Raw genomic sequence first — 16227 nt, 5'->3', positions numbered from 1 at the left:
ATGCAATTTCATGCAAGTCCAGGATACATTTATTCCACCTTTACTTCTGCCATTCTCTTCTTCCAATCTTGACAAGATAACTTTTGTATAGTATTTTATTTTATTTTGTTTTGTTTTATTTTACTTTATTTTTTCACACTCTTGTGTAAAGCCTGTGCTTTGTGCCACTGTGATCTCCAGTCTTTCAACCCCCCACTCTGTTCCCCCAGTTCATCAACTCCTTTCCATTTCCCTGTGTTCCATGGTTAGTCATTTCACCCGTATGCTTGCTACTGTCCTGGAATGCCTTGCTTTCTTGACATTTGACCATACCAACCCTAACTTCCAATCTTTATGCTAGTAGAACTGTTTCTTCTGCCTTGAGGAGGTGGAGTTGCCTTTCTGATTATTATTTACAGTAATTTACTATAGCCAGTGTCTAAAATGAGGTGGATTTTCACCCTGATGACCCCAGTGGGCTCAAGCCTATTTTGGACTGGACTGGGTTCCTGAAATTACTCAGGTTTTGTTCTTCACCAAAAAATGTAAGTGATACCTCAATAATACTGCGAGATTTGTTTGTCTATAGAGTACAATTTTGATGAGCAGTCATGAAAACTGGCCAAATGACATATCAAAATATGTTTAAGCAGGTCAGATTTAAGAATTTTATTGATCAACACATGGATTTTGGTTTTATTTCCATTACATAGATGGGGTCATTGGTCAAAAGTCAATTATAACTTCTGATTGACTATACCTATTTTGTTCATAAATATAATTATATCAAACCAAATATTTGGAGGTCAAATCTTTCTTGTAGAACTATTGATAGACACAGCAACATGAATGAATCTCAAAGTGATGATGTTAAGTGCAAGAAGCCAGACAAAAGAAAGTTCTATATAAGGTTCTAGAAAATGCAAACTAATCTATAGGGATTGAAAGGGGATTGTTCGTTGTCTGGGATTTTGGGGGAAGGGAGGGAAGATGGGGTTGAAAGGGCACAAGAACACTTTTTGGGGATGATGGAAAGGTTTATCTGAATTGTGTGTGTGTGTGTGATTGTATCACGGGATGTATACATATGTCAAAATTCGTTAAATCATACAACTTAAATATGTGCAATTCATTATGTCAATTATATCTCAGTAAAAGTATAAAAATCATTAGCAAGGAAAACATGTTTGTTTTAAGCCATTAAAACATCTACTGTGTACCAGGCACTCTGCTGGGGACAGTGTTCATTAAGGCAGACAAGACCCCTCCTCTAGGGGAGGGTACATTCTGGTGGAGGAGACAGATCGACAAGTGATAATAGTAAAGTCTGGCAAGTGTTACTACAGGGTAAGAAGGGGAAGCCTTGAAAACAGGCAGCAGGATTATCTAAGCTGGTTATTTGGTAGTAGATGCCTAAAACTGCGTTGAAAAGATTCTGAAGCTTAGCAGGATCCCATGCACTAGGAGAGGGTGGTAATGCCGAGTACCACGCATTTGCCCAGATGAGGCTATACTGTTGGCCTTATCATACATTTCCCAATAATATGACTATTTTAACTGGTTATGAAGATGTTTAAGAATAGTTCAGATCTCTTGTTATAGACCAGTTTTTTCCCAGAGCAGGATTTTTAAGGCAGTGTTTCTTGTTGGGGAAACATCAACTTTCTAGACTGTAGTGTAGACAGAGGACAAGTGTTCTTTTGTTCTCAAAAGCTCTGTTTTCAAGTGCTTTTTACCCGTTGATGTCACTGTGTCTGAGGCTTTGCTAAGGGTACTGCAGCTGGATTGTGTAGTGGAACCAGGTCCAGAAAAAGAATCACTCAAGAATGCAAGTAAACAGGATGTCAGATGTTATCCTTAGTCTATTTCCCTCAACATAGCTTTTTGGCTGCAAAGTAAAATGCCATTCTTCTAGCTTGTGCTTATACACAGTGATGGCTGACGGCAGGCACAATCTTCCTCTGCTTGGCATGTTGTCACTGTGCCACTCAACATGTTTTGCAAGGCATGATTGTGACATATCATCTCGGTGAGACAGTGTGAGGACATGTGGCCATTTCTTGGAAGAATTTCCCAGCCTACCTTCTTTGAGCCCTGTTGTGCCAGCACAGCTCCCCACGAGGCTCAGATCTGTCTGACCTAAGAGCCAGTTGGCATCTTCCTCTTGACAGAAACCAGATTTTCACTGGGGCTAGACTATATATTGACAGCTTCTTCCCAGACTGGCCCATGAGTATCTCATTTCTAAGGTCCCCTGAAGTGCTGGCTCACCTCTGTTTTCCCAGAGCACTCACTTCCTTCTCTCTCCTCCCTCCCCGGCAGCCTCCTCACTTCCTTCCTTTACAGCTCCTTGCACCCGTTGGTTTTTTGTGTGTGTGTGTGTGTGTGTGTGTGTGTATGTATTTCTTCTTCTTCTTTTTTAATCCCAATGAATTTGTTTTGCAGATTTTGAAAAAGAAACCCAGTGTTATCCAGGACTCTTTTTCCCCCCATTCATTCTATTTCCACATCTCTGAGTGTGAGCTCTGTGGTTTTCAAATCCCATAATTGGAGTGGCTTCCACCGTTGTCTAAGAAAAGTTCTTTTAGAGCTTTGCGCTGCAAGCACGAGAAGAGAACTCATAAAAAGGAAGACAACAGCAGATGCAATCGCGGATGTGGCTTAGTCCTTGCAGCTGCCCCAGAGAGCTGTTCGGAGTGTACAGTCCTCAGTAATGAATCCAGAAGAACGCATCGTGACATGGCTTATATCTTTGGGAGTATTAGATTCCCCCAAAAAGACCATCTGTGATCCGGAGGAGTTCTTGAAGTCCTCGCTGAAAAATGGGGTAGTGCTATGCAAACTGATCAACAGACTTAGGCCTGGCTCTATAGAAAAGGTAAGGGAAATTTGCAGTATCTTTGGGGTTGCTTACCACAAGAGAGCAGCAATAATGTCACTCTGGAGATTTTCGATTGCCTGGGTCACAGGACGCTCCTACTTTAATCTCTTTCTAAGACTTCGACTTTCTTTCTGTTTTTGTAGTTGGAAAAAGTCGGAAAATGAAATGTTATCCTTTAGTAATTGGCCACCGAAGATTAGTACAGTAAAAACCTGTTACACCACTGGTGCGAGGGACAAGGAGAACACCCATGTCACGAGCTTGCTCTGTCATAGAGATGCATGTTACACCTCCCTGTGTACTGAGGACATGTTTTGAACTTGGGGTGCATGTGAGTCTGAGGAAAAATGGGATGATTTATAAGAGATACAGATGGTGTTTATTGACGGTATGACTAAATTCAGTGTAGATTTTCTTCACAAAGAAATAAAATATCCATTGAAAGAAAGAAAGGCTATTTAGCAACCAGGAGAAATAATCCAAAATGTTACAACACATTCTGTTAAAACAATAGAAACTAAATATATGTTTCAAATGCAACGTGTGTTCAAAGTGAAACTAACCTTACTCTCTTTTAAAAATCCAAAATTGTGAATGTTGGAAACCCATGGTCACGAGGATGTGATTTAAAAAGTGGGCACTGGGACTTCCCTGGTGGTCCAGCGGTTAAGACTCCACGCTCCCAATGCAGGGGGCCTGGGTTCAATCCCTGGTCGGGGAACTAGATCCCACATGCCGTAACTAAAGATTCCTCATGCCGCAGCTAAGACCTGACGCGGCCAAAAAAAAAAAACAAAAAAAAAGTGGGCACTTTAAGTAAGTTTAAAGGTGGAGCCCTACTATTATTTTCTTAAGGTCAGCAGGGAATGTGAGGCTGAGTACAGTTCTTTTGCTTATAATTTCTCAAACTTGAAAAACAGTGATAAAATGGTGGGAAAATGTTGAGAAATGTGATCAAATGTGGAGAACAGTGAAGGGGAAAATATACTTTTTAATAAATTATCATGAGGAGGAGGGAGGGTGGTAATAGGTTGGAAGCAGGAACCAGGATCAGAAAACTTTCAGGGTCTCTCTAATTTGCTATTACTACACTTTGGCAGAAAGCATGAGAAAAAGTTTGTAAGTAGAGACGGCTTGGGACTAAGGGTTTCGTGACATTTGAAACAAGACCGACCGTTTAGATTTTTGCATCACTTCCTTCAGTGGTTAATTTCTCTTCCTGGATTGACAGCAATGTTGGCCCCGCCTTAAAAAGCCTACCTTATCTACTTATCAGTGAGCGATGCAATGATGTGACCCACATGTGATGACAGTCTCCAAGTGACATTTGACTCTGTTTCCCTAGTACTGTCTGGAGCCCCAAACTGAAGCTGACTGCACCAACAACATCAATGACTTCCTGAAAGGATGTGCAGCCCTTCAAGTGGAGGTAAGCCCACCCAGGTTGCCTTCCTCGTGGTCATCGTTTTTCACTCTGCTAATGAAGATGGTGTTGTAGTAAAAGTACTTGGTTTATTTTCACTGTGAAACAGAGGAAGCATTTTATGGAAACCATGGTTAAGATTGGTGGTCCCCAGTCGTGGCTTGCTAGTTTGTCTTTTCCAGAAACCAATTCCAAAACAAAACAAAATAAAAATTCAAAATATGTACCTTCTGGACTTCCCTGGTGGTCCAGTTGTTGAGACTCTGCGCTTCCCCTGCAGGGTGAAAGGGTTCGATCCTTGGTCAGGGAACTAATATCCTGCATGCCACCAAAAAAAAAAAAAAAAAAAAGAAAAGAAAAGAAAAAGAGAGCAAAATATGTTACCTTTTATCCTACTGTATAGCACAGAGGACTATATTCCATATCCTGTGATAAAACATAATGGAAAAGAATATAAAAAAGAATGTATGGATATGTATAACTGAATCACTTTGCTGTACAGCAGAAATTAACACAACATTGTAAAGCAACTATACTTCAATTAAAAACAAAACAAAAAACAAAACCAAAATATGGTACCTTTAAAAAATAGCACCCAAGCCCTGAAAGCAGGCTTCCGGTGCCAGAGCTTGTATGGTGTGAGTCCCTACTTAAGTGGAGCCCAAAGCAGGCCACTGGCTGCTGCAGAGGGTTACTGTAATCCCCCTGAGTTGGGAAGAGTGGAAAACTTATTGTCACTTTTTCCCACTAACACTTTAGTAGAACAGAGGCCTTGAAAGAACCTGGCCCTGAGGTAGAAATTGTAAATTAAGTTACGTTGCATTCTTTTACGTTATGTGGATCCTTACAGTAAGTATAGGGGGTGTTGCTGAAAAGGAGGTGATACTTTCGCCTGTGTGTCAAATTATTTAATGTCTCTGTGCCTCAGTGTTTCTATCTGTAAAATGGACACAATAATAGCTACCTTATGGGGTTGTGGTAAGGATCAAATGAGATACTGCATAATAATTTAGAGCTAAGACCTCCAACCTCCAAAGATCTATGAAGTAATGTATGTAGAATGCTCAGCACAGGATCAAGGACATAAGAAGTGTAGATGTGCATTAGTAGTATTACTTGTGGAGAAGCATTAGTAGTGGTTTGAGCCTGGATTCGGACATTAGACTGCTCAGGTTCAAATCTCAGTTTTCTCCCACTAGTAGGTTTATGACGTTGGGCATATTACTTTACGATGCCTCTCTGCCTCAGTCTCCCCACCTGTAAAATGGGAAGAATAGCAGCTCCTGTCTCATAGGATTGGTGTGAGATTTCAATGAATCTGTGTCCCGGAAGAGTGCGTCTTACATAGTAAGTCTTCTCCAAGTGTTAGCTATTAGTAGTAGTAGTACAAGTACCTTTGCCCCAGATAAATTTTGCTTCCTTCAGAATTTTTCCTAAAGTTAGCCATAGCATCAAGCTATGCTTGTCTCTGAATATTTTATTCCGGATTTCCCTATTGCCAAATTTTAGCACTCTGTGTGTGTGTGTTTGTGCATGGGCACATGAGTGTGTATGGCTTTTGAGGTAGGTGTAACCTACTCTATATCCCTTATGGAATCATGTCTGCTATGAGCAGATCATGGTATTTTCTTTTTTATTTGATAAATAAAAACATGGTGAGGTTGCCAGTGATTTATGCACTCTGAAGCTGTCAGAAGGTATACCGAGCTTATTTGTGGTTCTAAGAATACTAGATGATACAGAAACACCTCCTGGGGGACTTCCCAGGTGGCGCAGTGGTTAAGAATCCACCTGCAAATGCAGGGGACACGGGTTCGAGCCCTGGTCCAGGAAGACCCCACATGCCGTGGAGAAACTAAGCCCGTGCTCCACAGCTACTGAGCCTGCGCTCTGGAGCCCGCGAGCGACAACTACTGAGCCCGTGAGCCGCAACTACTGAAGCCCGTGCGCCTAGAGCCCATGCTCCGCAACAAGAGAAGCCACTGCAATGAGAAGCCCGCGCACTGCAATGAAGAGTAGCCCCCGCTCTCTGCAACTAGAGAAAGCCCGTGCGTAGCAACGAAGACCCAACACAGTCAAAAATAAATAAATAAATTTAAAAAAAAGAAAAAAAGGAACACCTCCTGGGTCTGGCATTGTTGGAGAATGAGTCATTTCACATAAGTGGATTTTTCTGATAACTAATGCTTACTCCATTAATTTTTAGCCACTTTGGATACAAATCTTTCTAAAAAAGTATAACATAATTTTCATTTCTTACATGAAAGGCACCAGGCATATTTTGATTTCTTTTTGATAATTCAGGCTGGCCTGAGCATCAGATGAATATTGTAAGGAGGCACTATCTGGCATCATGGTTAAGCACATACCTTCTCTAGTTTGACAGACTTGGGTCAGAGTCTTGACTCTGACTGTGTGACTCTGGGAAAAGTTACTTGGCCTCTCTCTGCTCCAGTTTCCTCATCTGTGTAATGGAGACATTAGTAATATCTACTGCATAGGATTGTTTTAAAGATCAAATGAAATAATGCACTTAGAACACACTTCATATGTCACTGCACATAAGACACGCATAATAGCTGTTCACACTCTTATTACTAGGTAGTTTTGTACACAAAATTATGCCTGTAAAAAAAAAAAAGCAAAATTATGTCTGTAAGGGGTGTATAGCAGCCATACCAAGGCACTCCTAGAACCCCGAGGGAAGCCTAATAAAATCAGCACATAAGGAATGAGACTGAAAGCAAAGCTGGGGTGTACTCAAGCAGCCAAGAATACTGACCATCCAGTCTCAAGCTCCCAAGTAGCTAGGGAGACAGACATCAACATAAATATTTGCAAACTTAAAAAAATTAATTATTTAAAAATTGAATATATTTGACATACAACATGGTGTAAATTTAAAGTGTACAATGTGTTACTTTGATGGATTTATATATTGTAATATAACTGCCGTTGTAGCGCACATCACCTAAATATAGTACAATATTGTTCTCTGTGTTCACTACAGCGGGCATTAGAGCACTACGGCATATTTGCTACTCCTTGCAAGTTGGTACCCTTAAACAACGTCACTTTTCATACCCTACCCCCACCCCTTGGTAACCACCATTTGACTCTGTTTTTTTATGTTTGACTTTTTTAGATTCCACATATAAGTGAGACCATACAGTATTTTTCTTTCTCTGTCTGACTTATCTCACTTAGCATAATGTGCTCCAGTTCCATCCCTATTGTCGCAAATGGCAGAATGTCCTCCTTTCTTATGGCTGAATAACAGTCCATTGTGTGTATATGCCACATCTTTTTTTATCCATTCACCCACTGATGGGTATTTAGATTGTTTCCGTATCTTGTCACTTTAGAGTATCTCTCAGACAGTGCCTAGTATAGGGCATGCTGAATACTTTTTTGTTGACGCTATAAAACTGTTAATGTATGAAAAGCAAGAAGAGCAGGGCTTGATTATTGCCAAGAACACACTATTATTTATATAAAAAAGAGTGGCAGCTTGAAATGGTCAATTTGGAAATGTAGAAAAATGAAGCTGGAGATGCAGCAGAACACTGACAATTTGAGTGTTGGTTGTGGGGCACAGTGACCACATGAAAGAGCTGTTGCCTTCTGACCCTCTGGGTGGCCAGTTGGCCTCTGCAAGTGACCTCCATCTTTGTGTTCTCATATGGCTACAGTGTCCTAGGGTCTCTAGGGGATCACACAGCTAGCAACTAGTCAGGGAAGTCTGCTGAGACACCTAGGAGACAAAGGTATCTCTGAAGCACCTCCCAGACTTTGATAGTTTCTCTTTTTTTCTAATATTTCCCCTTTTTCTTTTTTTTAATTTAATTTTTAAAAATTATTTTTTATTGAATGAAAAATCCTTTAAATTCTATAGTGCTTTACAAATTTCAAAAGTTTCACACACATGATTTCATATAATCCCATAATAACCTCTTTTTTTCCCCTCTACCCCTATATTGCCCCTCCCACCTTCCCTCTCCCCACAGGTAACCACTAGCTTGTTCTCTATATCTGTGAGTCTGCTTTTTTTTGGTTTTATTCACTAGTTTGTTGTATTTTTTAGATTCCACATCTAAGTGATATAATACAGTATTTGTCTTTCTCTGTCTGACTTATTTCACTTAGCATAATGCCAAGTCCATCCATGTTGCTGCATATGGTAAAATTTTCTTCTTTTTATGGCTGAGTGGTATTCCATTGTGTGTGTGTGTGTGTGTGTGTGTGTGTGTGTGTGTGTGTGTGTATCACATATTCTTTATCCATTCATCTGTTGATGGACACTTAGGTTGCTTCCATACCTTGGCAATTGTAAACAATGCTGCTATGAACATTGGGGTGCATGTATCTTTTCGAATTCGTGTTTTTGCTTTTTTTGGTTATATACCCAGGAGTGGAATTGCTGGGTCACATGGTAGTTCTATTTTTAGAGAAACCTCCATACTGTTTTCTACATTTCTACAAACCTACAAACTTAATATACAAACCTACAAACCTAACATACACCTAATATACAAACCTACAAACCTAATCTACAAACCTAATATATAATGTTTTCTACATTTTCTACGTTTCTACAAAACTCTATTTTTGAGAAACCTCCATACTGTTTTCCACAGTGACTGCACCAATTTATTTATTTGTTTGTTTATTTATTTATTTATTTTAAATGTATTAATTGGCTGCATTGGGTCTTTGTTGCTGCGCATGGGCTTTACTTGCGGTGAGCGGGGGCTACTCTTTGTTGCGGTGCGCGGGTTTCTCATTGCGGTGGCTACTGTTGTTGTGGAGCGTGGGCTCTAGGGCACGTGGACTTCATTAGTTGTGGCACACAGGCTCAGTAGTTGTGGTGCACGGGCTTAGTTACTCCGCGGCATGTGGTATCTTCCCAGACCAGGGCTCGAACCCATGTCCCCTGCATTGGCAGGCGGATTCTTAACCACTGCACCATCAGGGAAGCCCTGCACCAATTTATATTCCCACCAACAGTGTAGGAAGGTTCCCTTTTCTCCACAACCTCCCCAACATTTGTTATCTGTGTTCTTTTTCGTGATAGCCATTCTGACAGGTGTGAGGTGATATCTCATTGTGTTTTTTTTTTTTTTTTTTTTTGCGGTACGCGGGCCTCTCACTGTTGTGGCCTCTCCCGCTGCGGAGCACAGGCTCCGGATGCGCAGGCTCAGCGGCCATGGCTCACAGGCCCAGCCGCTCCGCAGCATGTGGGATCTTCCCGGACCGGGGCATGAACCCGTGTCCCCTGCATCGGCAGGTGGACTCTCAACCACTGCGCCACCAGGGAAGCCCCTCATTGTGGTTTTGATTTGCATTTCCCTGATGATTAGCGCGATGTTGAGCATTTTTTCATGTGCCTGTTGGCCATCTGCATTTCCTCTTTGGAAAAATGTCTATTCAGGTCTTCTGCCTAGTTTTTAATTTGGTTGTCTGTTTTTTCGATGTTGAGTTGTATGAGCTGTTTATATATGTTGGATATTAACTCCTTATTGGTCATATCATTTGCAAATATTTTCTCCCATTCAGTAGGTTGTCTTTTCATTTTGTCAATGGTTTCCTTTGCTGTACAAAAGCTTTTAAGTTTGATTAGGTCCCATTTGTTTATTTTTGTTTTTATTTCCTTTGCTTTAGCAGAAGGATCCAGAAAAATATTGCTGTGATTTATGTCCAAGAGTGTTATGCCTATGTTTTCCTCTAGGAGTGTTATAGTATCCAACCTTTAATCCATTTTGAGTTTATTTTTGTGTATGGTGTTAGAGAATGTGCTAATTTCATTCTTTTACAAGTAGCTGTCCAGTTTTCCCAGCACCACTTATTGAAGAGACTGTCTTTTCTCCATTGTATATTCTTGCCGCCTTTGTCATTGGTTAATTGACCATAAGTGTGTGGGTTTTTTTCTGGGCTCTCTATTCTGTTACATTGATCAATGTGTCTGTTTTGTGCTAGTACCATACTCTTTTGATTACTGTAGCTTTGTAGTATAGTCTGAAGTCAGGGAGCATAATTCCTCCAGCTCTGGTCTTCTTTCTCAAGATTTTTTTGGCTATTTGGGGTCTTTTGTGTTTCCACACAAATTTTAAAATTATTTGTTCTAGTCCTGTAAAAAATGCCATTGGTATTTTGATGACAGTATCTTTTGAAACACGAAGTTTTAAAATTTTGATGAAGTCAAATTCATCTTTTTTTCTTTGTTGCTTGTGTTTTGGATGTCATAGCTAAGAAAACCATTGCCTGGTGCAAGGTCATGAAGATTTACCCCTACATTTTCGTCTGAGAGTGTTCAAGTTTTGCTCTTACATTTAGTTATTTGATCCATTTTGAGTTAGTTTTTGCGTATGGTGTGAAATAGGTGTCCAAATTCATTCTTTTGCATGTGGATATCCAGTTGTCTTAACACCATTTGTTGAAAAGACTATTCTTTCCCCCACTGAATTGCTTAATGTAGCTGTGTAGTAAGTTTTCAAATCAGAAAGCATGAGCCCTCCAACGTTGTTCTTCATTTTCAAAATAATTTTGGCTATTCTGGATCCCTTGTGTGCCCGTATAGATTTTAGGATAAGTCTGTCCATTTCTGCAAAAAAGCCAGCTGGAATTTTAATAAGGATTGTGTTCAGTCTGTATATTACTTTGGGGAATATTGCCGTCTGAACAATATTAAGTCTTCTGATCCATAAACACAGGATGTCTTTCCATTGATTTAGGTCTTTAAAATTTCATTCAACAATGTTTTGTAATTTTCAGTGTACACACCTTATATCTCCTTGGTCCAATTTATTCCAAAGTATTTTATTCCTTTTGATACTACTACAAATATAATTTTTTTCTTAATTTCATATTTGGGTTGTTCATTGCAAGTGCATAGAAATACAGTTGATTTTTGTATATTGATCTTGTGTCCTTCAACTTTAACTTGTTCATTAGTTCTAATAGTTTATTGGATTCCGTGTGATTTTCTTGTACAAAATCATGTCATCTGTGCACAGAGATACTTTTGCTTCTTCCTTTCCAATCTGGATGCCTTTTATTTCATTTTCTTGACTAATATGCCTGGCTGAAACCTTCTATACAGTGTTGAATGGAAGTGATGAGAGTGGACAGCCTAGTCTTGTTTTTGATCTTAGGGGGAAGCTTTCAATTTTTCACCATTAAGCATCATGATAGTTGTGGGTTTTCAATGCTCTTTATCAGGTTGAAGGTGTTCCCTTCTATTCCTAGGTTTTGAGTGTTTTTATCACGAAAGGGTGCCAGATTTTGTCAAATGCTTTTTCTGCATCTGTTAAGATGACCACTGATTTTGTCCTTTATTGTACTGCTATGTTGTGTTACACTGATTAATTTTCATCTGTTAAATCAATCTTGCATTCCTGGGATAAATACCAGTGGATCATGTTGTATGTGCACATAGAGGTTTGTGCACATCTGTCATTATTCTTGTTGCATCTTTCTTCATAGAAATGGAATTACTGTGTGAAAATTTGATACTCTCAAATTGCTCTACAAAAATGCTGAAGTTATACTCTTACCAATAGTGTAGAAAGTGCCTTCTTCATGTCCCTGGTGGCCCTGGATATTATTTATCTTCAATGTTTGCTAAAACGTTGGGTGAAAATGGTATTTCATTTATTGCTATAATTTGACTTCCATGATTCCTAGTGAGTTTGGATATCTCTCATGCCTTTATAGTTCATTTGTATTTCCTTTTCTGCAAAACAAATACATCTTTCTTATTTATTTATTTACAGAATGGAGGGGGCAGGGAGGACACTCAGGCCTCAAGAGAAAATCTTCCAGAACATATGGAAGAATCCTCATGTCTAGGTAGTGTGTCGCTAATGTGACCAGGAAGCCCCTTGACAGCACTGTCCTAGCAATGCTAGTTTTGTCTTTGTTCTGCGCTTGAACTTGGCGGGAATCAGGGACAGATACAGTTCTTGCGATCATTTGAGAGTGGCCAGGGTGCTACCTCTCTGATTGCATGGTCCTGGCTACAGCCCCAGGAAGGACTGGTGTGTCTCAGCTCTAGTCCTCTGGTTTTCCTTTCAGCCAGCCTTTCTCCCTGCCTCATCCCCAACAGGTACTTCTGCTTTGTCACCTGCCACCCTTATGACCCGCATATTGCCAGGGATACCCTACCCTCTCCTATTCTGCTCCTGGGCCAACCCTACTTTGTAAAAAAGATGTTTTGTTCATGAAGGATACCATTGAATGTACATGAGGCTCAGTTAGTGCTTCTGTCTCTCTTTCTCCCTCCTTCTCTCTGTCTCTCTCATCAGCTGGTATCAGTATGGCTTTTTCTTTGCCCCCTCCTGTCTCCGTCTCACTGCCTCCGTCTCACTGCCTCCTGTCTGCCTTGTCACTGGAACAGCAGGGGCGCCCTCCCCAAAGTGGGGCCTGTGGGATGGACGATCTGCCGTTTCCCAGGGGCTGCTCTCCTCATGAGTCAAGGCGAAATCTCCGGTAAGAGAGCTCCGGCTCTAGGAGAGCAAAGCCTTCCTGGAGCCAAGTGCCTGGACTGAGGCAGAAGGCCAGGCAACAAAGCAGTAGCTGCAGTGGGTAGCAGCAGACCTTCCTTCAGACCCTGAACCTGCCACCTTCTTTCGGAGAAGTCACAGTCCCCTTCCCTCGGCCTCGGTTGACTCATCTGTAAAATGAAGAGACTGGAGTAGTGATTGGTAATGTCTCACTGTTGGACACTGTTTTTAACTGGCCCGTTTCCATCAGTTTCCGCTGGGGAAAGCCTTGTATATTTAGCCGCTCAGTTTGAGCTAGTGGGAAGACTAAAGAGGATTTTGTAAGTTGTTGGTCTTTTTTTTTTTCTTTCTGTTGAGCCAATCTGACACTCCTACTGGAATTGCCGTGAGTTACATCAAATGACACCCATGACTCTGGCCATCCTAATCTACCGACTGCATTGTATTTCTGTAAAAACTGGACTTCAAGTAAGGTCGGAAATATTTCCCATCTATCACGAACCTTTTCATTCTCCATCAAAGAGACGATCTGATGTGGGGCCTGTTATCCGAGAGTCCGGGAAGGGCAGCCAGGACAGCTGGGGGAAAGGAGGGATGTGGAGGGCCGCTGGAGAGCGCTTCCTTGCTGGGGTGTCTCAGCGGCTCACCAAAGAGCTTGGGGGGTCCGAACTGCGTCGGGGACTGGAGGAGGAAGCGGGCCACCAGGCAGGGCTGCTCTGTGAGGCCGGGATTCCCACCCGAGGCTCTGGCAGAGGCCCGCTACAGGCCAGGCGGCGGCAGCCCGGGGCTCGGGGCCGAACTGGGCGGCAGCAGCATGCGCAGTGTGGCCGCCGCTGCTCCGCGGTTTCTGCTGCTGCCACAGCTACCCGGGCGGCGGCGGCGGCAGCGGCGGCGGCGGCGGCGGCTCTACCCTGCGCCGCTGTCACTTCCAGTTCCTACTTCGGCGATCCAGGTCCGGGTCACTGCTTCCACGCCGCTGGCCCGGTCCCTCCAGGCCGCTTTCCCTCCCGAGCTCTGGGCGCCGCGCTGGAGGGGGCCAGCGAGGTACTGAAAGCAGGGTCCGGAGCGGCCGCGAAGGCGGCTTCCCAGGGCAGCCGCTGCCCGTCCGCCGCTGCCCCTCGCGCCCTCGACCGGCTCGCCGCCAGCGCACCCAGCGGGGCGCGTCTCCCGCACCCAGCTTTCCGCCCTCCCAGCGGCCCCGCCGCTCTGGAAACAAGAACTTGAGGGCAAGAATCTGCCTTCCCTTTATATTAAAAAAAAGGGTGGCATTAAAAAAAATCCCCGGACTGGAGAGGTTGCGGGCGCTGCACGGAGTTTGGAGACGGGCGCCCCCTCCTCGCCCGCGTCCAGGAGCAAAGTTGCAGCCGCCCCTCCCCGCCCCGGAGAGCCGAGCCCAGCTCTCCAGTTTCGCCCTGGTGGCGGCCGCGCTCGGGGCAGGGTCCCAGCTCCGGCCGGGTGGAACTGTTCCCGCAGCCTTGGCACGGGCTCGGCCGCCCGCTCGCCGGCCCCGTGACTCGGGAGGGCGAGCGGCTTCCCGGAGGCGGCGGCGGCGCGGCTGGACCGAGCGAGCAACCGGAGGAGCAGCGGGCAGCGGCCGAGCCAGGTGACCTGCCCCGGGGCGAGGGCGTCAGGGGAAGGGAAGCGCGCGAGGGCCTGGGGTGGGGGCGAAGGACCCCGGTTGGAGAGGAGCCGCCTTTCCTCCCCGGGCCGTGGCCGCGGGGTCCGTCCTCCGCCAGGGCCTCGCGGGGCTCTGAGCTCCGGGGTGCGGGGAGCGGGGGCGGGGGCCGCGGGCGGAGAGCTGGGAAGCGCCAAACTTAGGGGCGAGTTGTCCGCCTCTGGCCGCGAGCTTTGCATCAGACCGGATTCCTTCTTTCCCCCGGAACCAGGGCGGTAGTCAACAGTACTATTTTTTTGATACTAACTTGACCTCCCCCCACCCCTCAACCCCCGGCATCTGTACATTTGGGGGTATTTTCGGTGTTGAGTACACAGGTCTGTCGCAGGAATGGTCTGTGGATGGGGAAAGTCCTGTATCTCCAAGGTGTTCAACGTGCCTGTGGTTAATTTCGAGTTTTCATTTTCCAGTCATTTAGGAACCCAACAGGTATGTGAGCGATTTCGTTTCTTAGCTCTAGAGTGGAGAGCCCTTAAGTTTATCTCTGTCTCTTCGAGAATCTTATATATTTACATTTGGTTTGATATTGTTTTTGAATCTAGGGGTGACTCACATGATTTTTTTTTCTTTTCTTAATGCGTAGTGGGAGTAAAAATAGAGTCCTAAGGGAATATATTTTTCTATGCAACTATGTATATTTTTGTCAAGAAAAGCTTCACATAAACCAAAAACCATTACAGAATAGGAGACAACTTTTAAGGCAAGATTCTAAGGTCCAAACTGCTTTTCTAACTTACATTTGCCTGGGAACCCCACAATTTGTCCTTGAACTTCCTGTCTTAATTTTTGACATTGACCATGGTAAGAGGAGCTCGGATGACATCATTTGCTCGAGCCACAGTTCTGGTGTTCCGTGACTGAGAGCGCCTGTCTCCAAAACGTAAGGCCTGGGCTTGCCCTTGTACTTCAGCTGAGGCATTTCCAAGGATTTCTCTTAAGCAAAGTATTATGCTACATGCCAGGCAGTGCTGCAGTCTCTTCTTACATAAGCGAGCTTCAGGCTGGTGGAGTCTCTGCGTACACTTGGAGCAGTTAATATCAGAGAGTTCTCAGTCTTGGGGAGGGAGGGTGGTGGTTGGTGATTGGAGTTTGGAAAAAAGTAAATTTCCAGTCTTGCCTTTCTTTGCTGCTTCAGTTTTTGGAAAGCTTTCTACTTATCTTATCTGAAACTCACTGTGCCCTTGTAAAGGCTGTAGGAGAGATGGCATTACTTTCATTGGCCAGAGAAACAGAAAAGTTTAGTGAAGCAGAGTCATACAGCTGACGGGTGGTATCATCAAAACTCTCACCTGAATCTCCTGCTCTCAGCCCAGGATTCTGTTTTGTTTGTTTGTTTTTACGAAAACATGACATTTTATACAAAAGTGTTTCATTTGGCACATTTCATGGATGGTATGCCTTCCAAGCTATTAATTTTTTCTATTCTTTTTGCCAACTCACATGGCTAGTGCTGTTCTTAGGAGTGAGGACAGGGACAAAGCTTTCCAAAGGAGAGTCTGTGGTTTGTATTTACCTACAGTCTGCCGCCCCTCCGTTCACCTTCCGGGGTAGCAGGTGCTGAACAGAGTGAGCGACCAGGGCCCAGAAATGTCCGACATTCGTTTGACATCACTAGCCCAAGTATAATATTACTTCAGTCTTTACAAAGAAACTCATTCAGGAGGGGAAATTGGAGAGCGTGAGTTTTGTTCGTTAACAGCAATCTGCTCATCACTGGAACTTAGACACGAAGGAGGAAAAGGAGTTGAGTACCTACCATTTCTCAAGC

The 16227-nt window shown here is 43.5% G+C and overlaps 1 protein-coding gene across 9 annotated transcripts in view; it reads left to right on the top strand.

Annotated features, from left to right (window-relative positions):
- Positions 1–2692: 2692 nt before the first annotated feature.
- ARHGEF6 (Rac/Cdc42 guanine nucleotide exchange factor 6) overlaps positions 2693–16227 on the top strand; it is a gene marked incomplete at its 5' end in the record, with an annotated part of 118338 nt that continues 104803 nt past the window's right edge. For 6 of the 9 annotated variants that reach the window (XM_082680730.1, XM_082680728.1, XM_082680726.1 and 3 more), the window contains 2 exons: positions 2693–2857; positions 4206–4289. In XM_082680730.1, the coding sequence (XP_082536856.1) occupies positions 2693–2857; positions 4206–4289 (249 nt within the window). Of the gene's footprint in view, positions 2858–4205; positions 4290–14212; positions 14388–14778; positions 14889–15305; positions 15340–16227 lie in introns of those variants that run through there. The other 3 variants (XM_082680732.1, XM_082680729.1, XM_082680733.1) reach the window with 3 other exon arrangements.

This window comes from Grampus griseus (assembly GCF_964374135.1).
Source record: "Grampus griseus genome assembly, chromosome: X".
NCBI classification, from domain to species: Eukaryota; Metazoa; Chordata; class Mammalia; order Artiodactyla; family Delphinidae; genus Grampus; species Grampus griseus.
Note: the sequence above shows the minus strand (reverse complement) of the source record. Positions and strands in the feature narration are given on the sequence as shown.